The sequence below is a fragment of the Alligator mississippiensis genome, chromosome 11 (genome assembly GCF_030867095.1).
Source record: "Alligator mississippiensis isolate rAllMis1 chromosome 11, rAllMis1, whole genome shotgun sequence".
NCBI classification, from domain to species: Eukaryota; Metazoa; Chordata; order Crocodylia; family Alligatoridae; genus Alligator; species Alligator mississippiensis.
Genome location: NC_081834.1, coordinates 50,524,941 through 50,551,309, shown reverse-complemented (window position 1 = coordinate 50,551,309; position 26,369 = coordinate 50,524,941). Strand labels below are relative to the sequence as shown.

Sequence of the window (26,369 nt, the reverse complement as noted above, 5' to 3'; positions counted from 1 at the left end):
TGACCACCAATAAGCTTTCAGTCAGAGTGGAGATAAACCATCAATAAATGTTTAATCTTAGCCGACTCTGGGCCAAAACCAAAATCGTCCTGACTTCAATCATTGAGTTCCAGTACACTGATGATGCTGTAGTGTGTGCTCACTTGGAAGCAGATCTTCAGGCAATCACTGACATATTTACCAAGGCATCCAAGAAAATGGGACTGACACTTAACATTTAGAAGCCTATGGTCCTCCATCAGCAAGCTTTTAATGATCTGTCCCCAGCTCCAGTAATTCAGATCTACAGTGAGACTCTGGAGAACACTATTTCCCATACCTCAGAAGCCATCTCTTGCACAAAGCTGACATTAACAGAGATATCCAACATCACCTTAAAAATGCAAGCGCAGCCTTTGGACACTTAAGGAAACAAGTGTTTGGAGATTGCAACGCCAGATCTGAAACTAAGCTCGTGGTTTCGGATCAAGCAGTTGTGATTTCCACTGTACTGTATGGAGCTGAGATGTGGACAACACACCAGACACCTCAAATTGTTGGAGATGTACCATAACACCTCCTGCAGAAGTTCCTCCCAATCTAGTAGGAAGACAGATGCATCCAGATGCCTGGGTTTTGACCTTTATGCTTAGTTTAAGTTGTGTGCATAGCTTGAATTGTAGTTGAGACTTGCACTCAGTGAAAAGGAGCAGAATGAAAAATACTGTCCCAGACTTAAAAAAAAAATAGGCAATTGGCTAGCTAAATTGAATAAATGTGGCCTGGGCAAAAGAGGAGCAGTTAGATCAAAACCTACCCCCATCTATGAATTAAAAGATTCAGCTGCTGCCTCCCATTGCCCACCCTGAAGCAAAGGAAAAACCCAGAGGTTTGGTCAGGGCAGGGGGAGCAGGGACTGCAGCTGTGACAGGGCGAGGGGGAGGGGAGGATTACCTCTTCTCCAGCAGGGGAAGGGGGCAAGAGGGCTTTGAGGACAGCAGGGAACTCTGGGCCCGAACCAGCAGTACAGGGGCCAGTGCCTGTGCTCGCAGGGGCTGAGCAGCTAAGAGACGCTAGGAGGGGCGAGGCAGAGAGGAAGGAGGGGGATGCGGCCGTGGCCAGGCTGCCTGATGCGGTGTGGCAGCTTCACCCCAAGGCAAGGAGTGCCACAAGACTCCCCTCCTCGTTCCTCAGCCCACGCTGGGGCCAGACACACTCTGCTGCTCCTGCATGAACTGGAGCCACCATGCTCCGGCTTGGTCAGGACAGGGACAGCTGGGGTCCCTCTGGCAGGGCTGGTGGGGACAGGGGGCTGTGGGTCAGGAATGAGGGGCACGAGCAGGGATGGGGGGGGGTGCTGCAGGTCAGGAGTGAGTGGCACCATCATGGCCCAGGGCAGCAGGGTACTGCAGCTTGTTGAGTGAGGGGCACTGGCAGGGCTGGGGTCAGTGGGTTGGGAGTGAGGGGCAGCAGGAGGGCTGGGGGTGCTGCGGCTTGGCAGTGAGGGGCAACAGGATGGGCAGAGCCACCCTTCGGGGCTTGTCTTGTAAACGCTTCTTTGAAATCCATCGTTCATGACGGGCAATTGGCTAGTATGATATACAGAGTTGAGAAAGCGTACCCTTCGGATCCTACTCCTGAAAGATCCCATCACCAATCCAAGATTCAGAACTCAGACAAAGTAGTTTGGATCCCTGGACAAGACCTCATGGACTGGCCATCCAGTGATGGCGCGTTCGTTAAACCTTGGGGTGATGAGCATGTTGTATTGCTTTTGACTAACAACAGTAATAGAATTGTAACTGCTAACGCTATTTTAGCTTTTTGATTTATAATTGTAATTGTTAGGGCTTAATTAATTTGCTTAAATTAAGAACAAATATGTCTTAGTCTCTATATGTGGTACAAGACCTGTAACAGTATTACTGGATTGTGAAGTTGGCCCACCAGCAGCCATGAGCAGAATATACGTGGGTCATGCAAAGAATTTGTGGCTCATTGAGAAATCTGCTGCCATCATTCTTGATGGGCAATTTGCTAGTATTAAATGTAGGTGCCGTGGGCCAGCTTGAAGTCCCGTGATCAATGCATTGCCACATGCTGCCTCCTGAAGCTAAAACACAAACACAGTCACAGAGGAAAGTAGAGAAAAACAATGTTTCCCCTTTCCTCTGTCTGTGAGAAACATCACAGCAGCAGCAATTGTTGGGGGTTCCCAGATCTCCCTTGAAGTTAGTCCCAGAGTTAGTCACAGCTTCCTTGAAGTTAGTCCCAGAGCGGCCTTTCTCATAGTTTTTTATTTTGAAGTTTTGATTATTTCACAGGGGATGGCGAGGGGGCTGCAACTCTAATGCTTTCTAACGAACATCTGAATTCTGCCCTCTACATCTGTGTCTCTGGGGCAGCCTGAGCTGTAGTTATAACCACTGCCTAAGGCTTCCTCAAACTATCTTGTGTTATTGCATGCTTCAGGCTACAGCACTGGGGGCAGCTGGAGCATGCCCCTTGGCTCTTCCTTCTGAAATTACAGTATTGCCAACATTACAATATAGAAAACAAGGCAGTAGTCCATGGCAAAGACCTGGAAGGAGCATTACAACCCCAAGGAATTCAGACTCAGGATTACATTGACAGGCAGCACAACTATGCTCCAGGGAAGAAATGCACAGTCCAGAAGCTGAAGTGGCACGGGCGTTCTTGTCTGCTTCCTGGTATGCGAGGGATTTGTGCTGTGTGGGATACAGCCTGTCCCCTATCTCCTCCCCACCCCCCTTCCTGTTTGTTTGGATGAAGCAGTGAATGTACACAGCGACACCATGTGGTATAAGCCCATTCAGTAATTAAAGATATTGAGGGGGAGGAGGGGAATATAAAATCTCTAAAGAGATTAGCCTTACAGCTGCTTCAAATGCCAATCATCACTTATTTACTTGTTTGGGCCTCAAATGAGCACATACAAAGATGAAGAGGTACAACAACCAACAGGCTCTGTGCCAGGCAGAGCTGGATAACTCCCAGTTTCCCTGGGTACCCAGAGTACAAGACCCAGCATGCAGCCTGGATAGCAGGATACTAGTCAGGCTTTGTTCATAAAGAGAGGCCTATTCCCATATTCCCTGTGACTGTGGGCTCCCAAAGGAAGCCCACTGGGACTGGAGTCTTTCCTGTAGAAGAAAATACCATGGACATTCCCACAGCAAGAACAGCTGGTAAATTAAAAGAAAGAAACAAGAAGAATTGTTTAATGCTTTATTTAGACTGTAACTAAATCTCAGATTGTTTTTAAGCACTTAAATGTCCACCAGTGTTCATTAACCAAAGGACGGACCTGACAAATCACAATTTCACTCTCAGAAACAGTGTAAACGTTTCCCTCTCCAGCTGCTTTCCTTCTCTTTCTCTTCAGTTCTGCCCTTTATGGACACCGTGTTTATAGCTGTCCTTTCCCACCCTGCTCTGACTGAAGCTGTCTGCTTGAAGAATGCTAAAAGGTACACACAATCCACCCTGCAAAGCTATTTTAATACAAGAACAGGAGAATGAGGGAAAAACCATCTTTAAACACCAGAGGGCGCATCTAGACAAGACACTTACTGCACATTAGCCTAATAACACTGCACAGTAGCGTGGAGGTTAAAAATGGTGCTAAAAGCCTACTGTGCAGTGTTATTAGCTAATGCACAGTAAGTGTCACAACATAATTGTGTGCTAGCACTAATCTGCAGTAGCTCTAGTTACTGCATATTCAGTTAGTACTTCATTAAGGAAGTACTAAACTAAATGTGCAGTATCTAAAGTACATTAATGAACGTGTAGACATGCCACAGAGGGGGTTCCAGAAGAGAAGTGGTTAACTCTTATTCTGCTTGGATGACTGTAGCTTTGATCAGGATGCATCAGGTCTACCAGACTCCATCTGCACCGAGATGGTCTTCATGACAACCTTCCAGTCTGTGCTGAGTGCCAGTTCATCTAGAAGCAGGGGCCTCCTTTCTTTGGCAGCACAGAAGTGACACCCACCCAAATGAAAAGAGGAGCAATCCTCTCCAGGGACAGGATGCAGACAATGACTGAGGTATTGTATCATGAATGACACGTGCCCCTGGCGGCTGAGGGGGCATAGCAGTGGCCTTGGGACTGAGGCAGTGGTAAGTGGGGAGCTCCTGCAGACGCCATTGGCACTGTCGGTGGTGGTGAGCACCGACCAGGGGTTGGCGACCACCTGCAGAAGCCACCGGTAGTGTTGGCGGTGGCCAGCAGGGATCACAGACCGCTTGTAGACACCGCCGGCTTTTTGTAGGGGGTGCACTGCCACACTCAGGGGCTGCACGTGCACCCACCTGTACCCCCTATGTGTTGCCCCTCTATTATATTACATAGTTTCTGGAGATAGAAGCAAGGAAACTAGCAATAATGAGAGCCCTCAAACTATTAAATAGGCCATGGGGCCCAGAGCAAAGGAAGCCCATATTAAAGATATCTGTGGGATATTTCCCACCATGTCTCAGAGACACAGTCTGAGGTAGGATCCTCCAACCAGGAGCCAAGGATGGACTCTCTCACCGGTGAAAGAGGCTGGTGGGAAAGTAAAGATGCGCCTGTTGTTCTCAACATCAAAAAATGCCACCTGCCCTGAATCATAGTCCAGGGAGATACGGATCGTCCTGAGGTTCCTGTTCAGGGAAAGGCGGGTCCATGGGGAAGTGCGAGCTACAATATATTCCATAGTCCCGATACATTCCACAGCCCAGATCCCCTTGTCAGTGCTAAGGTTGATCCCTCCCTTCCTTCTTACAGACGCCCTAGCCACCCCCACTGCCCAGTATCTCCCTTCAACCACCTCTACCTCCCACCAGTGCCTTCCTGAGGTGAATCCCTCATGGCCCAGCACACAGGGAACAGTATCAAATCTTTGAGGATTGTCAGGCAAAGTCTGTTTCTCCTCCTGGTGTTTCACACTTTTCTGGTTTATGGACACAATGAGTTTGGGATAAGCTGTGTCTGGATCCAGGGTCACATTTGCTGCAGAAAGAGAGTTTCAGTGCATTAGAGGCACAAGTTCAGCCCTGTGGGGAGCTGAGGTCTTTCCTATCCCCCTCAGTGGCCCTGTTTTACCCAGGACAGTCCTGGGGTGGCCTCTGTTCTGGGCACATGAGGCTAAGCAGCAATGGCCCTGTAGTTCCTCAGCCTGTGCGCTGGCAGTCACTACTGCAGCTGCCCTTTGGTTTCTAGAGGTTGCAGCTCCCTCCTAATCCCCTGATGAGACAACTCATTCCCAGCAGCAGGAGTAGAGCAAGAGAGGTCTCAGAAACTGTTAGCAAAAGAGGAGGAAGTGGAGGCAGGCTACAGCTTTCAGCCGCAGAAGGAAGTCATGCCCAGGCCAGGGAGTGGAGCAGCAGTGGGCAGGATTCACTGAAGAGCAGTAAGGAGGATACAGGAAGTGAAATGCAGTGAGTTAGCCCAATCCCCAGTGCAGAGACAAGGGGAGAAGTGGCATTTCTGGAAGACAGCCCCTCTCCCCATGAAGCAAGCAGTAAGCACCCCCAACGGAGCGGTGCCCAAAGGAGAGGTAGGAGGCTGGAGAGGAACAGAGCCTAACTAGATGTGGATGTCTTACTGAAAAATTTCTCCACTCCCAACTCTGAATTTAATCTTAGATAGGCTGGCACATCTCCATACAGAACCCAAGTTCAAAGCTCAGGGTGTTGGGTGCTGGCAACAAGTCTGTTTCTTGTTGCTGATGATTATTTCCACAATCTTGTTTGCAAATTTAAAAGAAAAATCTCCCACCACAGCTTACCCTTTGTGTATGGTTGTGGAGGTCTCCTCCTTCTCTTCCCCAGGCCAGGTGGCAGACTGCCTACAGGGAAAAGGGTTACAGGGATTAGGTTTCATGTTTTTCTGGTTCATGAGGCCATCCTGAAGAGCTGCCTCTCTTCACATAGCATCCAAGACTGAGCAGAGGTGTTGTGACAGTAGCTGCTGCTGGCTGCCATGAGCTGCTGCTCTAGTGGCTGCAGAAGATGCCTCTGCAGCTGGCTGTATTGGGGCTGCCCAGGATGATCCAAGCAGCCCCAGTGAGAGAAGCCAGTGCAAGGTAAAGGTAGGGTGCTGAGGAAGAGAGCAGGTAAGAGTTGCTGGGGGGGGGGGGTAAATGATGCATATGGCAACTGTGAGAGGAGAGATATTTCCACTCTTTCCTCTATACTTAATAAAGGCTATGAGTAAAGGGAATTTAAATGCTGCTCTTCAAAACCATTTCTGACTTGGCATGTGCATGTACTCAGCAACAATGCTGGTGTCAAGACTGTGTGACATCAGCTCCGGACGTCCTTACTAGCTGTGTTTTTATTTGGAAGGGGAAGGATGTGCCAGGCATTTGTTTAGTATGTGCTTTAGCTACAAATCAGTCATTTGTCTTTTAATGGGAGTCGTCTCTCTTCCCTACCAGTAATCTCACCATGCCTTTGTAGTCCCAGTAATCTATGGTTTTTTATCTCCAATTCAGAGTGCAGAGTATCTGAAAGAGGAAAGAGCATACGAGAACAGAGATTTCATGTGGTTATATGCTTAACAACTTCCCCACTCTTCACTAACATTATGGGAAGCTAATTATGGCAGAGACACATAGTAAAGGACAGACACAAACATATTTTTCATATAAACTCATTTGACATTTTCTATTCCATTTTCATTTTTCCATTCAGGCATCTCAAACTATCTGATTCAATCCACACGTCTGAAAAACATCCAAAAAGATATGAGAGCTAAGAGACATTTACAGCTTCTCCATTTTGTCAGAACCCACAGCTAGGCCCTGAAAAGTCTCAACCACAAAGCACAACCACATTGACATTAATGAGATGGCAATGTTGTAGAGTCTGGGCCCCAAACTCTGCACTCTTTGAACCTAAATATTCCCTGTCTGTACAGAGATCAGCACAATTAAGTTTTCCTTCCCACTGACCAAAACACACTCGTGGTGCTCTGGCCAGGTACCAGAGGACTGGAAAAGGGCCAATGTGGTCCTCTTTTTCAAAAAAGGGAGTAAGGCGGACCCAGGAAACTATAGGCCCATTAGTCTTACCTCAGTCCTGGGGAACCTCTTTGAGAAAATTATCCAGGAGCACATGTGCGAGGGACCAGCAGGGGAGATTATGCTTAGGGGCAACCAACTTGGGTTCATTAGGGGCAGGTCCTGTCAGACCAACCTGTTTGTCTTTTACGACCAGGTCACAAAATCCTTGGACACAGGTGTCACGGTGGATGTAGTCTTTCTGGACTTTAGGAAGGCCTTCGACACTGTCTCTCACCCCATTCTCATTAAAAAATTAGGCGACTGTGGTATTGATGCCTACGCAGTTAGATGGGTTGCAAATTGGCTAGAGGGCCATGCCCAGAGAGTGGTGATGGACAGGTCATTTTCGACCTGGAGGGATGTGGGCAGTGGGGTCCCCCAGGGCTCGGTCCTTGGGCCCGCACTGTTCAACATCTTCATCAGCAACTTGGATGAGGGAGTGAAAAGCACCTTGTTCAAATTCACGGATGACACTAAGATGTGTGGAGAGGTAGGCATGCTAGAAGGGAGGGACAGGCTACAACTAGATCTGGACAGGTTACAGAGGTGGGCAGATGAGAACAGGATGGGAATCAACATTGACAAGTGCAAGGTGCTGCACCAGGGGAGGAAGAACCAGCAGCAGACCTACAGGCTGGGGAACTCCCTTGTCGTCAGTGCAGAGGCAGAAAAGGTTCTTGGAGTTACTATTGATTCCAAGGTGAACACCGGCCACCAGTGTGAGGACGCAGTCAGTAAGGCTAACCGCACCGTGTTTGGATGCTTATTTTGCTGGGATCCTATGACCCCAGCTGACTTCCTGCCCTTTGGGCAGGGGGCTGGACTCGATGATCTTCCGAGGTCCCTTCCAGCCCTAATGTCTATGAAATCTATGAAATGCATCCACAGATGCATCACAAGCAGGTCCAAGGAGGTGATCCTCCCCCTCTATGTGACACTGGTGAGGCTGCAGCTGGAGTACCGCGTCCAGTTCTGGGCGCCGCACTTCAGGAGGTATATGGACAGCATTGAGAGGGTCCAGAGAAGGGCCACTTGCATGGTCGGGGGCAGCAAGACAGGCCCTACGAAGAGAGGCTATGGGACCTGAACCAGTTCAGCCTCCACAAGAGAAGGCTGAGAGGGGATCTAGTGGCTATCTATAAACTTACCAGGGGGGACCAGCAGGAAATGGGAGAGTCCCTGTTCCCCCGAGAACTACTAGGAGTAACTAGGAATAATGGCCACAAGTTGATTGAGAGTAGGTTCAGGCTAGACATTGGGAAGCACTACTTCACAGTCAGGGTAGCAAGGATCTGGAACCAACTTCCTAGGGAAGTGGTGTTCACTCCTACCCTGGGGGTCTTCAAAAGGAGGCTAGATAATCACCTAGCCAGGGTCGTTTGACCCCAGCATCCTTTCCTGCCCATGGCAGGGGGTTGGACTTGATGATCTGCTCAGGTCCCTTCCAACCCTACCAACTATGAAACTATGATGATGAAATGGTTTAATCGACATGTAGTCTGAGGTGGGATAATGGTCAGTTCCACAGCCCATATCCCAACTTGCATTGACAAAGGAGCATTTTGTAACTTCCCTACATATTGAATGCAGGGATCAATACAGACTGAGATACAGGGTAGGGGAGTCCTGGGGTCCAACAAGAGTTACAAGTCTAGTGTAGTGACTCATATGAGAGTTTATGAAGATGGGAGAGCATCAAAAGTGAAGGTTCAGCATGGCCATCCTCTTGTTTGCACCTATCCTTTCCTGTCCTGTTCCTTCCCTGTCCATGGCCCAGAAATACTTCCTGATCTGGAGTGGCTATGCAGGAAGCAGAGGACTCTCCTCTGCTGAAGAGATTTCCCATAGTAAAGGGAAGGGTTTGCACCTTCTTGAAACATTATTTGGGTTCAAATTTCAAGAATAGTCTTTGGTTTAGGGTCTAAATCTTGCGTGCTGACCATAAGGCACTTGGGGCCTAGCGCTCACATGGACCAGGCACCTGCAGGTCCTACTGACTGGCTGTAGCTGTTCAGGACCTCACAACTTGGTGGTCTTAATTTTCAGCATCTCATTGTATCACCCCCAAAACAGACATTTTGCTGAATTTAGGACTTGGCAACTTTCCTGAGGTCACAGAATAAATCATGCAAATCTCTTGATGCCTGGGCCCTTGCTATATCTTCACTGTTTGTTGACTTTATTTTTTTTATGAATAACCTAATTGCAGACTAACAGGCCAGATGCCATCACCTCCCATAGTCACAGAGACCTGTCCCCATTTCCCCCTTCTAGGCCGTGTGTACACAAAAGGAGGGGCACATGTGCATGACACTTTAAAGCAGGCTAAATGCACCACTTTAATGGTGTCAGTATTCGCACGCCTTGGTGGTGTATTGCGCATTAATTACAGCCACTGTAGAAAATTCGCTGGTGTAATGTGCCTTAAATGACTTGGAGTGCAGCAAATTAAAACTCCTCCAAGGAGTTTTAGTTTGCTGCCCTACAGCCACAGAGCAGAGCACCCGGCTCCATGCAGCTCAAGGACTCTGCAGGAAGCCCTGCAGGCAGCCTGGCAGCAGCCAGGGAAGGCAGGCTCCTCCCAAGGGAGAGAAAAAAAAAAGCGGTGAACCTGATCTTTTTTTTTTTTCCTGGAGCCTGCCTGAGATGTGCAGGGGCCTGGTGCTTCCCTCCATTTCATGGTGCCCCCCGGGACCGCCCAAGCCAGGTGCCTGCAGGTGGATGTCACCGGGGGGGGGAGGGGTGGAGGCGCTGCTGCCATGGCAGGAAGCACCAGCCTCCCCTGCAACCCAGGGACTCCTCCACTCGCTGGCAGCTCGCCCTCCCCTCCCCACTGCCAGAGAGGCAGGTTAAGTCAGGTGTGTGCAGGACATGGTGGTTTAATGGCCTTAAATTGAAGCGGTGTTTTTAAAAATCCATCGCTTCAATTTAGGGCCCGGTTCATCTACACACACCCCCTAGAGCCCTTCTTAGTACCTTTGAACTTTCTCAAAGTCTCTGTTAGGATAACATTTTTGTGGGAGAAATCCTTAAGTCTCTTTTCAAGCTCAGAAGGAATTTCCACCATGTGCTGGAACTTCCCCTTTTCATACCTGGAAAGAAATAATTTCAGGTTATCATCTAGAGGCAGAAGGTAGAGTGACCCCTTAGAAACTAACTGGTTCAGAGAGGCATGAGCTTTTGTAGGAAACAATCTACTTCATCAAATTCTTTATCAGATAGTATCTGATGTAACAGGATGCTCCCTACAAGACATGGGTGCTCAACTTCTGGTTCATAGGCCAGATCCAGCCCACATCGCTAAGCCATTCAGTTCATGTGGCTCCCCCATGGATCTGGATTTTTGGCATCAGGGAAGCCCTGTATGCTGGATTTGGCACCTGATCTGAACATGCAGGGGCAGTCAGGGGCAGTGGTGGGGGAAGGGGGTTGAGAAGGGGTGGTGCCAGGCCCCTTGGACCCATCCCTGATGTGCAGGAAGTAGGAGGGGGTGGTGCCAGGACTCAACGATTCAATCCTGGCATCTGGGGCAGGGAAGGGTGGTACCAGGCCCCAGGACCCAATCCAGGCCACAGGTGGGCCCCACACCATTTATTTGGCCCATGAGGCCAAAGGGTTGAGCGCCACTGCTACACAAGATCATGCCTCTCTGAACCAACTAGTCTTTAAGGTGCTAACCTGACCTACCTTCTACCTGATTTCAGACTAGCATGGCTAGGCACCTCATGGAAGGTGATCATATTATATTCAGTAACTCATTTGGTTTCCTAGCTAGTGAGAGCAACTGTTCTGATGGGCCTGGAGTTAACATCAACACCAGGGCAGGTGCAGCACAGGCAGTGGAGTGGAGTCTTTCTTCAGAGCATCCCATTAATAGTTTTGCATCCTGTCCTAGAAAGATAAGCTTTCATGGATAAATAAGGAGACAAATCTATGGCCACATCACTCAGCCTCTATGCTGTCATGACTGACCTAGCAATGAATGGTCTACATCCCACCCGGAGACTCAGGAGGCAGCCAGGACCTCAAGGATGTAACACTTCTGGAAAATATTTTACAGTAATAATAACTCATGCCAAAGGGGAACTCCCAAGGTTTGTAATAAGATGAGTTTCTCATTGTTAAATTCACCAGAGGGATTTATGCCAAAATATGACTGGCTCCCACCAATGGTGATGTACTCTGGAAATACGTGGATCTAACATGATCTGCAAAACCTTCTGAACACCAGGAGCTGAGAAGGGGGTGAAAAGGAAACACCTACCTGCTCAAGGTACTTCGGACACCCTAGAGAGGAGAGAGAAAGAGAGAATCTCAGTCCCGCATGACACACATTAGGGACCCCAGGAATGGCATGTGCAAAGATGGAAATGAAACTACACCAGAAACAGGGTCAGGCATGTTCCTTCTTTAACATCTGTGAGACTCTAACTCAGAGAGCCATAATAATTCCCAAATCTGCTGTGCAAACTTTGAGCCACATTGTGCTCACTGGCTTCTGGCTTCCAGTAACCAGGGTTCATGTGCCCTCCCTAATCTGTGCAAGGTACAGAGCACTCTCTAATACACGCTCACTGTGAGATATGTGAATATGATATGTGAATATGGTGAATCTGCATGTGTGAATATTAACTTACTTTCTGTTGAATCAGGTCATGGCAACCCTTGTAGAGTTTTAATTTGTGTTTTAAATATACCCTGTGCCTGCCAGTTGGGCAGCACTCTCTCCCACACTTGTGGCTGGACTTATTATTTATGAAGGCCCCGGGACAAGCATAACACTCACCTGCAGAAACTCACTCACTGGCTGCTGGCATTTCCCCTCCATCTCATGAATCAGGTCATGGAGTTGGGAAATCCTCTGGGCTAGTTTGGTGATGTTTTTATTCTGTAGCGTCACAATCTCCTTATTCAGCTCTCTCAGTTGGGCCAGCAGGAGTTGCTCTTTTTCCTGCAGGAACTGGTGCAATTGCTGGAACTGAGATATAATCATCTTCTGCTCAGCTTCTGTCTTTCTCTGTAAGAAAAGGGAAGAGAAAAAGAAAAGAAGAAAAAAGGAAGGAACATTCAGGGTTTGCCGTCAGAGGGATCGAACCTTAAGAGACCTAAAATACCTTGTGGTTAATAGCAAAAAGACCCCCTCCCCTACCATATTTCCATTACCTCTCCAAAGGGTCTTTCCAGGCCTGGCAGGATGAGGATACTATGCTATCAATAGCCTCTAAGAATACAATCCAGATTTGGAGGAAATAAAGATGCTGTGCATTGACTGAGGTGCCCAGGGAGTGGAAAGAATCAGAGAAGTAAATGATGAAAGGCAGAAGCTAAACAGCACTGTGTGGGTTAAATAGTCCACTTTGGGACAGTTTTCCTCAAAGCTGCCATGCAAGTAATTAATTATTTGACCTGAAAACTTAGATGCTGCAGAAGAGGATGATATTCCAAGGGAGATTAGTCAGAGTGTGGGTACACTCACACTTATGCATGTCCAAACACACATACACAGAGAATCTCAAGGGATACACAACAGCCAAGGAGAGAGACATGGAAATCCATGCTGACTAGGCTCACGGAAGAATATACGTGCAAACTCCACCCTTCGTCTCCTATCTCCATTCAGCTTAATGACAATGAGGACCTACCAGATACTCCCCGATACTCTTCTCTCCAGTCAGTTTACATTTCTTGAGTTTTTCTTGGTCTTGCTTCAGAGTCTTCAGGTGGGTCTGAATTTTGTCCTGGAAACAGAAAGGATTTGGGTGGCTGACTGGAGAACATAGTCTGCTTATAACATCAGAGATAGTAAGGAAATAAAAACTTACCATTGGAGACTTAGTAATGTTCATGGTGTTTCAAATTACTCAGTCCTCTTTCTTCAGTGATTTCCACCATTGTAAAAGGACTCTGCACATGTTTTCAGAGTACCTCCAGGCCACAGTTCCTTTTATTAAACCCTTAAAGTTCCCAAATTATTTATGTGGGTTTGTATCCTGTTTCTTTCGTGACATTTTTGCACAACCATGCTCTCAAGGGGCTGGTCCAGGGAGCTAGAATACAGGAATCTTTGTTCATCTCCCTTGTATACTGGGACAGGCATTTTGGAGACAGCTTTAGTTTTGTTAATTTTTTACCTGTCCACCTTCTGATGTTAAATTCTCTCCCAGGTATCTTATTTCCTGCATGATCAAGCAGCTGCGGCATTTGACTCCACTTTGCAACATGACCTCTAGCCTTTAGATGTGACCTTGGCAAGTCCCTGCATCCCCCTATGCTTCTTTCTAGGGCTGTGTGAAGCTTTGGGTTCCGATTCAGTTCGGAGGAGATTCAGCCTGATTCAGTGGATGAATCTCTAAATCCAAATCGAATCAGGGATCCAATAAAAAGGTCTGAATCAATTCAAAGCTCTCCAAATCGATTCAGAAAAGATTCAGAGAGCTTTGATGATTCAGGCAGTCCCCGGTTGCTGCAGCAGAGACCTGGAGCCGGACTCAGAGCTGGTAAGTAGGGGACAGGGGAGGGCAGGCTGGATCCTGGAGGGGTGCCATGGAAGTCCTGCCAGGCCCCATCCCCTGCCTGCTCCCCCAGCTGTCCGCCATGGCTGACCCGCCCAGCCCCAGCTCCCAGTACTTTAAAGAAAAAACAATCTACTCACCGGGTTTTGCCTGGTGGGAGGTGGAGGGTGATCCCCACTGTCTTCCACTACCCCACGCTGCATGGGGGGCTCTGCCATGAGCCCCCCCACCCACCCCCACTCTCCCAGCCCGCCCCCCATGGCTGCCCTGCCTGCTCCAGCTCCACCCCTTTAAGAAAGAAAAAGAACAACCCCCCCCCCCCCGAACTCACGAGCTCCTGCAGCAGCCTCAGGGCTTCGGGGGTCATGCAGAGCCCCCCATGAGGCACGGGACAGTCTTGGGTAGCAGGGATCGCCCCCCACTGGGTAGGAACCAGTGAGTCTGGGGTTTTTTCTCAAAGGGACGGAGCTGGGGCAGGCAGGGCAGCCATGGGGGGGGGGGAGGGCTGGGGGAGCAAAAAGGGGGTAGTCAGGAGGCTTTGCAGAGCCCCCCCATGGAGCATGGGACAGTGGGGGGCAGCAGGGATCATCCCTCTGCCAGGCAGCACCTGGTGAGTCAGGGCTTTTTTTTTTTTTCAAAGTGCCAGGAGCTGGGGTGGGCACGGCAGCCATCTCCAGGGCTGGGAGAGCGGGTGGGAAATGGGCCTCTGTGATTTGGAGATTCAGCAGAATCAATTTGGGACAGTGATTTGAATCACTGAATCGAATTATTATTCCCCGAATCGGCCAAATCTGAACCGAATACTAGCCGCTTTGCACAGGCCTACTTCTTTCCTTTCCAACCTCTGTCTGCCTCATCTGTTTAGACAGTAAGTTGCTCATGGCAGGGATCATCTATGGCTTCAAAGACACTGCATTTACCACTGGATAAACTGCAATCGTACAGCTGTACATGTCCCTTGTCACAGGATAAGTCTTTAAAAAGTTTCCCAGATAAGAGATAGTAACAGTTTATCGTGAGATACTGCAAGTACATCTGCACAATTATTCTGGAACTTCATTATTGAATCAGTGGCAGAAAAGAGGCTGCTCACTAAACCTTGATTAGAAGAGTGATAGGTATGTACACCAATCCTGGGATATTTTTGTTGCGGAACTAACACTGGCACAATTTATCTGGGACAAATGCAACATCTGTTTCTAGCCTGTTGCTCCCTTTTGTGGAATGTCCACATTGCAGTGGTGGTGTATCATGGCCAGGACCTACATAGGCATGCTTCATCCCTGGAATATGCTAGTGAAACAACACCGGGTGTTCCTCTTTGGTCACCCTCAAGATCAAAGTTTGCAGTTTGCCTGAGACCACATGCTGGAGATGGCCTGGGAGATTCATTGGTGGTACATTTCCATGTTTGGAGTGTGGGTGGTCAGGTTATGTATGCTATGTACTTCATGCACAGAGATGCTTTCTGATGTCCACTCTGTATTGTTCCTCATACAGCTTCCTGCAGGTTGTTACACTGTGGTCTAGGGCTTACCACTGGCACAGTGTAGACATAGCCTTTATCCCCGGCACAATCAAGATTCATTCTTTTTGGGGGTTCATGGGTGCTGCTGGGATGCAGAAAATAATAATTCAAAGTGCAATAAAGCAAATCACTAACAATGACCAAACCTGGTAACTTCCTGTCTTAATGACCACAGTGTCACGTACATGAGCCTACACATTTTCAAGAAGCAAGGCTTTTTTGTGATATCTTGTATTGGATAAACTGTATAGTTGGGAGAACTGCTGGACAAGCTTTCAAGCATCAGGTGTCCTTCTTCAGGTGACCTGAAGCCTCCTGATGCCTGAAAGCTTGCCCAGCAGCCCTCCCAACCATACAACTGGTGCAAGAAAAGATATCACAAAAAAAAGCCTTGCTTTTCAACATTTCCTGGACAAGCACTCCAACCCTACTGCTACAGATGCTGCCACTTGAATCTCCCTAATCAGTTAAAAGTTTGCTAGAAGGGCACTGTTTCACAAAGGGTTTCATAGTTTGATAGTAGCTAGGGAAGCAAGTTTAAGGCTTCAGCATCCTGTATCAGAGATCTTTCAGGTTTTCATCGTCCATCTCTGTTCCCACTCTGCAATGCCATTTCTCACTTATTGCATCTTTCATTCACTGATGGTTTTACAGATCTGGAAGATGAAATCACACCAATGCTTGTAGCAGGCAGCTTATGATGAAGCAAAGCTGGTATTAACATTAAGATACTTCACATTACACTGGATAGACATTCCCTACCTTGTACTCCTTGGCAGCCTCCTCAATGGGAACCACAGCATGAGCTCGGTGACTCCGGGATCTGTCACACACCACGCAGATGGGGGTTTGATCCTCCTCACAGAACAGTTTCAGAGGCTCCTGATGTTCCTGGCACACCTCCTTCCCTCCTGCCCCTTTAACTGCCTGCACGGTCAACTGTTTGGCTATCTTTAAGATGTTCTCCAGCTGCCTGTTGGGCCTGAGGTTTTTCTGCTGCACATCTTGCCTGCACTGGGGGCAGAAGCACTTGGGCTGTAATCTATTCCAGCACTGGGTGATGCAGTCTCGGCAGAAGTTATGCCCACACTCCAGAGTGACAGGTTGAGTAAAATACTCCAGGCAGATGGGGCAGGTAGCTTCATCCTGGAGGTTTCCTATAGGGTTCTGTGCTGCCATGGCTCCTGCAGGGCAGTGCAAAGTTTAAGTTTCATTTTTTTGAGCTAGGGAACCTCTGCTTCTCACAAAAAAGCTGTAGTGGGTGTTTCCCTTCCTGGCAATGACTCATGTTTCAGGTTCTGTTACAAGAAACTTTAAACAATCAAAAAGGCACTTAAAATGGCAGCATTTCTCCATTAAAATATGTTATCCCATCCTAAGTACTCTCTACTTGTTTTAGAGTTATGCCACTCGAGGTGAAGGTTCTGTCTGATCTATTTTATCAAGTTCTTCCAGGATATTTTTAGTCTAGGGGGATAAAAGGCTCAAATTTCATTCCTCCAGCATCCCAGGACTCACCATTCCCAGCTCTTCCCACTTTTCTGTTCTACAGACAAACTTTCAACCCTCTTGTACTCTACTGTTCACAGGGGTGTGCTGACCCAAAGCCAACACACCTTTGCACCCCCAGGACACCTTCACTGGTCTGCACATGGGTGCCATCGCTCACAAGTTTGCTGCTGCTTGCTCTAGCACCCGCATGCAAGCTGCAAGTTGCAATGAGCAAGTAAGCTGCAAGCTGGAAACAGTAACCAGGTGTCTTAAAGGTCCAAGTCTGATGCCACAGTAATTTGGAGTTTGGACTCCCCAGTATGGAGTTTGATTTGCTTTACTGGATGGAAGAAATCAACTTTGCATCGTTATGTTATGAAACGGGATTTTCACGTGCATCCTGCTCACCCCACCATGCCTCAGCTCCTCTGTTCCTGACAGGCCATCAAGCCCTTGGTTTTTCTTGCTTAATGTTCCTCGCTTGACTAGGGGTTGGATGGTTTCACACAACCCAGTTCTCAATGCCTGCCAGCAACTCACCAACTACCTGGCAGGGGAGACACCATGATGTGGAAGGTGGTTTTCGTACTTGCAGGGGAAGACCACTTTCTTGGAGGGGGTAGTACTTTGACGGAGGTAATTTATAGTTAACTTCTCACTTTCTCTTCCAGTGGGAAGATCTTGGCTTTATGCCCACTTTATGAAATGGGAGCCTCTTCCCTAGCTTGCTCCTGAGGCCATACGGCTGAGGACAAGTGAAATTCAAGGGCATCCAAACCCGAAGACCCTGGGCTTGGGCCTGCATGTAGGATGCCTGCCAAATGATTTGGAAGCATCTGAAGCCCCAGGCAGGGGTGGGGAATGTCTACCAGTTGATTCTTGAATGACTCATGGATTTGGAATTGATTTGGCTGATCTGACTTGGAACACGAAAAATTTTCCTTAAAAAAAGGGGGGGGGGAGGGTGTGAACAAGGGAGAATGTGGGGAGAAAGTGAGGGAGGGAACCCAAAGACCACTTGTTACTAGCATTGAAAAGGTGCAGGGGGTGAAGAGTTCCTAAGGGGCAGGTAGTGTGGAATCAGAAAAAATATATGCCTTAAACTTTGATTATTTTAGTTATAAGATGACATAACCGCTTTGTGGAGAATTGCTGGCTCTGTACAGTAGAACAGATAAGGGCAAGTGTTTGTTCTTTATAACTCTTTTGCAACTGCTTCGCTCACCGCGGCCTTGAAGGTAGCAAAAAAAAAGTATGTACAAAGTTAATTTCCAGGTGCAAGGAGGTTTGTGAACTAACCTCGCCTCCCCCATTAGTTCCCATCCTGATTACAGCAAAGAAATAATGAAATAATATTATAGCCGCTTTTTATGCTAATTTCATTATATGATCATGTGAGTTGTAAGTGACTTTTAAAAAGTATATAAGCCTCCTGATTTTGCTCTTGGGGGGGGACCCCTTGCAAGTGCTTGGGAAATCCATGTCACTTTGAAACTCCCCCTACAGCTGTAGTTTCTTTTGAATAAAAGCTTCTGCTGACCTGACCCAAAAGTATGCTGCGTGTGTTTCCACGACAATTCCTGGTGCCGTGACTCGGATCCAGAACACAGGCTGAGGAAGGAGGACCGCAGGCTGCCCCCCCCGAACCCCGAGGCACCAAACTTGAGAGGTAAGAGACCTAATTCAAAATCTCTATTGGGGTTTTGGAGGAGGACTGCCTGTAGGCTCCCAACTTGGCCGTGGTAACTGGATCTGAACCTTGTTAAAACAGGTCAGTCTGAACCTTACTACCGGCTAAAATTTTCTGTCTGGTAAAGGATCCCATTTGTGTCTGTTAACGTACATTTTATTTAGGGAGAAACTGTTTGAGGCACCTTCATCCAACAGCACATCAGGCTTGTAGTTAATTAACTAAGGCGGTGTGGGGTAGGAGGTCTGGCTGACTGAATAAATGTGCATGTGTGTGTATTTAGAAATATGAGCCACTGACCAGGACTGAGACTACGGTTGGGTTCAGCCGCTCCAATTCTGCCTGACAGGGCAGTTTCGAAAGCAAGGGGGCCCAACTGGAACCTCGTGACCCAGTGGACAGGGCGTCTGAGTGATTTTGTCTTTTCCAAACCCCTTGTCCCAGTAGCTTCTGCCGAGAGCAGGAGTGAAAGGATCCCTCTAGTGTTTCCCTCCCCATTTCCATTTTATGAGCCGGTGTCGGGTCAGAAGCCTTTTGTCTGGGCAGTGAAAAACTGCAGGGCAAGGCACTGAGCGGCCCGGACATCCTAAAGAAGCCTCTCCTACGTCTCCCTGTGTGACTGAAAATGGGAACAAGTCAGTCTAAACAAGTTCCTGTCCCCTCTAAGGGGACTCCGGCGTACTTTATGTACACACACTATTCTCCCGAGACTTGCAAGTACCTGGATAAGTGGAACTGGTATACTAGGGATGATCCTGTGAAGCATTTTCCACAGGAAGGAACATTTGATCAGGATAAAATAGTGCACTTGAGAGGGGCTTTAGAGTCCCGTGGATCCAAAACACCACAAAATCAGTGGGACGCGTTCTTTTTTGGTATGATGAAATGTCCAAAAGGCGGACAGAATCTCAAACTAGGAGCCTAAAAGACTCTCAAAAAAAAAATTAAAACAGCAGTTAAAAGCTGTTCGGGAGAAATTGGCTGCTCCCCCAAATTACACGCCGGCCACCGCTCCGATGTATCCAGCATTGCCCGGGGTGCCCCCACCACCGAAGCCAGCCAAGGATATCCTTAACCTTTGTTCGAACCCTGCTCTGCTGGGACTCCCACATCAGCAACAACCAGTTCAACATCAGGCTGCAGCCCAGGCTAGTGACCCATTAGCTGAAGCTCCTTCAGTAAATCCATCCACAGAGCTTAATAGTCTGGACTCATCCACCATATCTGCCACTCAATCATCACCAGTGTGGGAATTTACTCCTGGGTCACAACCCACCACAGGTGTATTTAGAAGAATGGGAATAGGCATGGAAAGATCTCCCATCAATCTGAGATCCCAAACTGCACAAGTTTACCCCCTAAGACAAATGCCAGGCATTGGCATCGATGGACAAAATATAGTAACTGTACATGCACCCTGAACTCCAGGTGATCTCTACAATTTAACTCAAAAGTTCCCAAAAATCAGGAAAGACCCAGAAAAATTTCAGGAAGAATTGCAAACTGTTATAAATTGTTATAATCCAACATGGGCTGACATTAATCAGCTCATGCGATCGATTTTGCCCAAGGAAACTATGCTATGTCTGTACGCTGCCTATACTTGGCCAGATCAAAACCCAGGGATTGGCCAAGACTTTATTAACAAGAGAAATGCTTTGGTTCAGGCAGTTCTCACAATTTGCCCAAAAAAGGCAGACTGGACCAAAATAAATACCTGTAAACAAAACAAAAATGAACACCTCAGTGACTATTTAGAACGCCTCAAACAGGCATTTGAACGATACTCAGGAATGGATAACCCAGTCGGAAATGCTAAACAAGCAATAGTGGCAGCATTCGTCCAGGGACTTAACCCTAAAATTGCTGAGAAAATTCAAACAGTAATTATTGGCTGGGAAACTAAAGATTTGACCGAAGTCCTTGCTGCGGCTAACCATTTTCATAACAAATTGGAACAGTCTAAAGACAATGCCGAGTTTAAGTTAATGGCCTTACAGATTTCTCAGTTGCAGGGTCCAGGTAGAAGAAGAGAACGAAGATGGGGAAGGGGAGGCCTGGGTAGATTCAGGGGAAGAGATAGATCCTTGAGCCCACAAAACCCAGGCTATGGGAACCAATGTCATTACTGCAAGCAAGAAGGACATTGGAAATCAGAATGCCCCAACCGCCCTGGCCAAGGACCCAGCCCCCAGCCCCCACCTCCACTTCCTGTCAATTTTCCCAGTGTTGAATAGGACAGCCTGAGGGACAGTGACATCATTGCTCCTTTGCTTGCTACTGACCAATCTGGTCTGTTTGTTGAATGCCTTATTTCTGGTAAACCTGTCTCCTGTCTTGTCGACACCGGAGTGTCCCGCTCCACGCTAAAGGCTGCTGAGTTTCCTTTTCTACCTTATTCTCCTGAAACTGTAAATGCTGTCAGTATAGGCGGACAACCTATCCCACATCCCGTCTCTGAGCCTGTCTCCATCTCTATTGGCCCTTTGTCTGAAAATCATGCCTTTCTTCTTAGCCCCTGCGCACCTGTCAACCTTCTTGGTAAGGATTTGCTGTGTACACTGGGATGCGTGATTTATTGTAGCCCAGATGGTGTTTACCTTGAGGTACCGGAACAGAGGGAAACCGAGCTTGTGGCTTTACTAACCCAGGAGTACTCTGATCCTGACACTTCCTACTTGCAAGAGGAACTGTTGGCACGAGTACCTCCACAGCTGTGGTCCACCCATGAGAATGAAGTGGGGCACATGCTGAGTGCTGAACCAGTGCGTATCATCCTGAACCCTGCCAAGCCACTTCCTCGTGTCCCACAGTACCCTATCTCAAAAAAAGCTGAGAAAGGGATCAAGCCTGTCGTTTCCTCACTCCTTGAGCAAGGGATTATTGTCCCAATACGCTCCCCTTGCAACACACCTATCCTACCTGTCAAAAAACCTGGTAAAGATACATATCGCTTTGTGCAAGATCTTCGAGCTGTAAATGCCGCTGTTTTACCCACTTTCCCCGTGGTCCCTAACCCTGCCACTATTCTTTCCTATATCCCTTCAGATGCTACATATTTCACAGTAGTGGATCTTTGTTCTGCTTTTTTCTCTATCCCCGTTCATAAGGATAGCCAGTATCTGTTTGCATTTACTTATCAGGGATTTCAATATACCTGGACAAGACTCCCTCAGGGATATACAGAGTCCCCAACCCTGTTTTCCCAGATCCTAAAAAAAGATTTGGATCCTATCATGTTCAAAGGGGGGTCCACCCTTGTTCAGTACGTTGATGATCTATTGTTAGCCTCACCCACTTTGGAGGCCTGTAAGCAAGATACTTTGACACTCCTCACAGCTTTAGCTCAGAAAGGCCACAAGGCCTCAAAATCTAAATTGCAGCTCTGCAAGTCTAAGGTACATTATTTAGGGCATGATATCTCAGCAGGAGAACGACACCTTTCCCCTAGTAGAGTTGAAGCTATCCTCAACATTCCCAAACCTATGACTAGAAAACAGATGAGGGGATTCTTAGGTGCAACGGGTTATTGTAAACAGTGGATCCTGGGTTATGCTGCTTTTGCAAAACCCTTGCAAACATTCACTCATGATACCACCCCGAAACCCCTCCCTTGGACTCCTGAAGCCGAACAAGCATTTGTGGCCCTTAAGCAAGCCCTCACTCTTGCTCCCGCTCTTGGACTTCCTAATTATAAGAAACCCTTTACCTTGTTTTGTCATGAATGGAAAGGAATCACTCAGCTGCATGGTAAAAAGCATCGCCCAATTGCATATTACAGCTCTGCCCTTGATCCCGTAGCTGCGGGACTTCCTCCTTGTCTCCGTTCAGTTGCAGCTGCTGCCTTGTTGGTTGAAAAGGCAGATTCTCTAGTTTTGGGACGCACTTTAACCGTTACAGTTCCACATGCTGTGATGGCCCTTCTGCTCAAGGGCAAAACTCAGCACATTTCCAATTCCCGTCTTACTAAATATGAGAAACTTCTACTATCAGCTGCAAATGTAACCTTAAATCAGTGTTCAATTCTGAATCCTGCGTCACTTCTGCCTATTGCCTCTGATGGTGAGCCTCATGATTGCCTGTCTGTCACAACTCAATTGTTAACCCCTTGAACTGACCTCAACGACATTCCTATCCCAAACTCTAACTTTGTTTTGTTTGTTGATGGTTCCTGTCTTAGAAATGATGCAGGCAAATTAGTTGCGGGATATGCAGTATGCACTCAATATGCTGTTTTAAAAGCCTATTCTTTACCCCAAGCTCATTCTGCTCAAGTTGCTGAACTCATTGCTTTAACACGTGCTTGCATTTTTGCAAAAAATCAAACCACAACCATTTATACTGACTCTAAGTATGCTTTTGGTGTTGTTCATGATTTTGGACAAATCTGGAAACAAAGAGGGTTCCTCACTTCATCAGGGACCCAAATCAGTCATGGTTGTTATATAAAAGCACTCTTAGAAGCTGTTCAATTGCCTCTTGCTATTGCTATTGTTAAATGTAAAGCTCATGAGAAACCCTTTGATGATGTCACACGAGGAAATGATCTGGCAGACCGTTCTGCCAGAAATGCGGCCCTTTCTGGCCCACAGGCTCCTAACTCTGTTTTTGTTTGTTTTTCAGCAGACCAGTCTCCCTTGGCTAGCCTTTCAAGTCTGGCCCTTCTTCAAAATCAGGCCCCAAAAAAGGAAATAAATGACTGGCTGCGTGCAGGATGTTCACTGCACCCCGACTCTCTCTGGCGCTCCCCGGACGGCCGCCTGGTGGCGCCTAGAGCTTTTGCCACATCTTGCTCGTTTAACCCACTCTGTGGCCCATACGAGCAAAGTGGGGATGATTGCTACAGTACAAAGAAATTGGTTTGCCCCAAATTTTCCTTCCATGGCACAACAGTACTGTAGTTCCTGTCCCATCTGCTTAGCTCACAACATTGGGCAAGGGGTAAAAACGACACCCGCAGCCCATCCCCCTCCATGGGGACCATTTGTAAATCTGCAAATTGATTTCGTGCAGCTACCTAAGTGCTGTTCTTATGAGTACATTCTTGTTATTACTGATGTGATCTTTGGATGAGTGGAAGCCTACCCATGCGTACATGCTGATTCCATCACTGTAGCAAAGAAATTGCTCAAAGAATTCATCCCTAGATTTAGATTGCCCCTCACAATAGATAGTAACCGCGGCACCCATTTCACAGGACAGATAGTAAAAAACATCTGCCAAGCGCTCAACATACAGCAACACCTACACTATAGTTATCATCCACAATCAAGTGGTTCCGTAGAATGTAAAAACTCTGATTTAAAAACACGCATTTCGAAGATTTGTGCTGAAACAGGCCTCAAATGGCCTGATGCACTGCCCATTGCTCTTATGCACATTAGAAACACTGTTAACAGAAAACATGGCCTAACCCCTTATGAAATACTCATGGCACAACCCATGAGGATGCCAGCTACACCACCTGTTGCCCCACACCAAACAGACCTACAATTAACTGATGAAACTGTACAAAATTATTGCAAGGCATTAATAAAGTATGCCAGGTCTGTTCATTCACAGGTCCAAGAAGCCTTACCTCAACCACCGGATGTTCCCTGTCACAACCTCGAACCAGGGGATTGGATCTACGTAAAGGTCTATCAACGGAAAAACGCACTTCAACCCAGATAAAAAGAACCTTTCCAGGTACTTCTGACCACTAATTCTGCTGTTCGTTGCCAAGGTCAACAAACATGGACTCGCGCCTCGCACTGCAAAAAGGTATCACCTCCATTGGACCCCGAAGCAGCTGTATTCCAACCAAGGTTGGGATCTTTCCCTGAGGCCAAGGACAAAGACCCTCAGGACCTCACTCAGGCAAGTGAGGAGCATCAGGGTGCAAGCGCTAGTAACCTCTCCCCTGTACCCAACACCTCAGCCCAGCCGGATTCATCAGTTAAAGAACGAAGATATCATCTTCGGCCTCGAAGAAAGTGAATGCTCCCATTCGGAAGATCACCACCTCGATCAAGACCAAGAGCCGACATTATCAGTCCTTTAGATAACTTGAGCCCAGAGGACAAAGAAAGACTTTGGCTGCCATCCTGGGTTTGGCTGGTAGTGTTCTTTTTCTTACTGGTGCTGGTTATGTTTGTTGTTAAGGTTCTTTGTCCCTCCTGTATCTAAAAATGGCACTGATATCCTTATACATCACACTTGGGTATCTCAGTATCACCCAAGGGGGGTGAAAAAAAAATTTGTATTTGCAGATCTCCCGTATGGTGGCTCAAGCTGAAAATAAAAGTAACTGCTGGATATGCTCTCACAGCCCAGCACACCTACACCAAGGAATCCCAATGATCGGAGTACCAATATCCCTCCAGCAATGGGGAACAATAAACGGCGGCTTCGTTAGATACTACTCGTTAGCTGCCCATCGGTCCGCTCCTAAATAATGGAGGGCCGCCCCTGCTAACTGGATAATCTCCCCAAGAGTAGAGGCGCCTTTCTGTTACAGATCCAACAACACCGGAGCTTATAATAAAGCCACACCTGTAGGACACTACCCTCATTGCCTAACTACTCTAGATTATAGCCCTAGTAGCACCAGTGGAATCCTGTTGGGTAACGTACCCTGTCTCAATTGTACAGGATTCATGGTCTACAACTTTTCTAAGGAACCTCATGTTGCTCTCATTGCAAACAGATCGGAATTTTACATTCACTCCAATTTTACTTCTTGTAATATATCTCGGTCCAGCAGGATAGCAGCTGAACGTGGTCCGTCCTATACGATGCATATCAATCGAAAGTGCCGGATATGGCACAACACCTGTCAAAATTTGAATACCCTTTCTGCCCCAGGCCTTTACTGGCTCTGCGGAAACAGGGCTCATAAAATCTTGCCCTAAAATTGGGTGGGGGCATGCACTCTTGGATGTGTTATCCCTGGTTTCGAAATGCATAGTGCAATATATCTGGAACAAATAAAAAATTTCAACCATCACATAAAAAGGGCGGTTAACCCCTTAGCTACCAGAAACACAGGGTTCCATCAATTTGTGAGAACTTTCATACCGTGGCTTGGAGTAAGAGAATTGGAACTAGCCATAATTAACATTTCAGCCACAATGAAAGCTATGAAAAATGCCACTGCGGATGCAATTCAGGCTCTGCAAGAAGAGATCTCCCAGATTTCACAAGTAACTATACAACACCGCACAGCCCTAGATTACCTATTGATATCCCAGGGAGGAATATGTGCCTTAGTAAACTCCACCTGTTGTGTCTACGTCAATCAGGACATGCGAATCGAAACTGACATTCGCAAAATCCGAAATCAGTTAAGGGTCTTACATCAAGTGGCCTCAGAAAATACTAACTGGGGTCTAAAAGAAATGTGGTCTTGGCTAACCTCCTGGCTCCCAGATTTCGGGGCCCTTGACAAAAAAATCCTGTATGAAATATTGTTTGTCTTGATAGTTCTAATAATGTTTTATGTCTTAGTACAACTGATCCTCTGCTGCGTGAAAGCCAGCAGGAAAAGCTTTAGCAAGGCAAGAAAACCCACAGCAGAGTCTAAAATAATGGTGTTACAAAAGTGTGAGCAGATTAAAAGAAAACATGAAAGGCTGCATGATAAAATAGAGGGGCTCATGAGAATGGAAATTTAAGGCTAAAGTGAGACTAAATAGTCTCAAAGGGGGGGGCTGTGGAATCAGAAAAAATATATGCCTTAAACTTTGATTATTTTAGTTATAAGATGACATAACCGCTTTGTGGAGAATTGCTGGCTCTGTACAGTAGAACAGATAAGGGCAAGTGTTTGTTCTGTATAACTCTTTTGCAACTGCTTCGCTCACCGCGGCCTTGAAGGTAGCAAAAAAAAAGTATGTACAAAGTTAATTTCCAGGTGCAAGGAGGTTTGTGAACTAACCTCGCCTCCCCCATTAGTTCCCATCCTGATTACAGCAAAGAAATAATGAAATAATATTATAGCCGCTTTTCATGCTAATTTCACTATATGATCATGTGAGTTATAAGCAACTGTTAAAAAGTATATAAGCCTCCTGATTTTGCTCTTGGGGGGGGACCCCTTGCAAGTGCTAG

The 26,369-nt window shown here is 47.2% G+C and overlaps 2 protein-coding genes across 2 annotated transcripts; both read right to left on the bottom strand.

Moving 5' to 3' along the window:
• Positions 1-3,249: 3,249 nt before the first annotated feature.
• On the bottom strand, positions 3,250-12,903 carry LOC102561452 (zinc finger protein RFP-like). Its single transcript, XM_059714046.1, has 8 exons — positions 12,880-12,903; positions 12,700-12,795; positions 11,844-12,074; positions 11,322-11,344; positions 10,034-10,149; positions 6,440-6,499; positions 5,780-5,839; positions 3,250-5,001 (listed from the first exon to the last, which is right to left on the bottom strand). The coding sequence occupies exons 1-8, from the start codon at positions 12,901-12,903 to the stop codon at positions 4,484-4,486; spliced, it is 1,128 nt and encodes a 375-aa protein (XP_059570029.1). The 3' UTR covers positions 3,250-4,483.
• Positions 12,904-15,539: 2,636 nt separating this feature from the next.
• On the bottom strand, positions 15,540-16,591 carry LOC132244083 (zinc finger protein RFP-like). The gene has a single exon (XM_059715047.1). It carries the CDS (start codon positions 16,274-16,276, stop codon positions 15,836-15,838), a length of 441 nt encoding a protein of 146 aa, XP_059571030.1. The 5' UTR covers positions 16,277-16,591; the 3' UTR covers positions 15,540-15,835.
• Positions 16,592-26,369: the final 9,778 nt, after the last annotated feature.

Excerpts from the sequence above, each read along its gene's own strand:
- LOC132244083 (XM_059715047.1), bottom strand. The coding sequence starts at position 16,276 with ATGGCAGCACAGAACCCTATAGGAAACCTCCAGGATGAAGCTACCTGC.
- LOC102561452 (XM_059714046.1), bottom strand. The coding sequence starts at position 12,903 with ATGAACATTACTAAGTCTCCAATG. Across the intron at positions 6,500-10,033 it reads GACTTTGAGAAAGTTCAAAG|ATACTCTGCACTCTGAATTG; the intron begins GTACTAAGAAGG and ends TTCCTCTTTCAG. Across the intron at positions 5,840-6,439 it reads ACTGGGACTACAAAGGCATG|GCAGTCTGCCACCTGGCCTG; the intron begins GTGAGATTACTG and ends TTTTCCCTGTAG.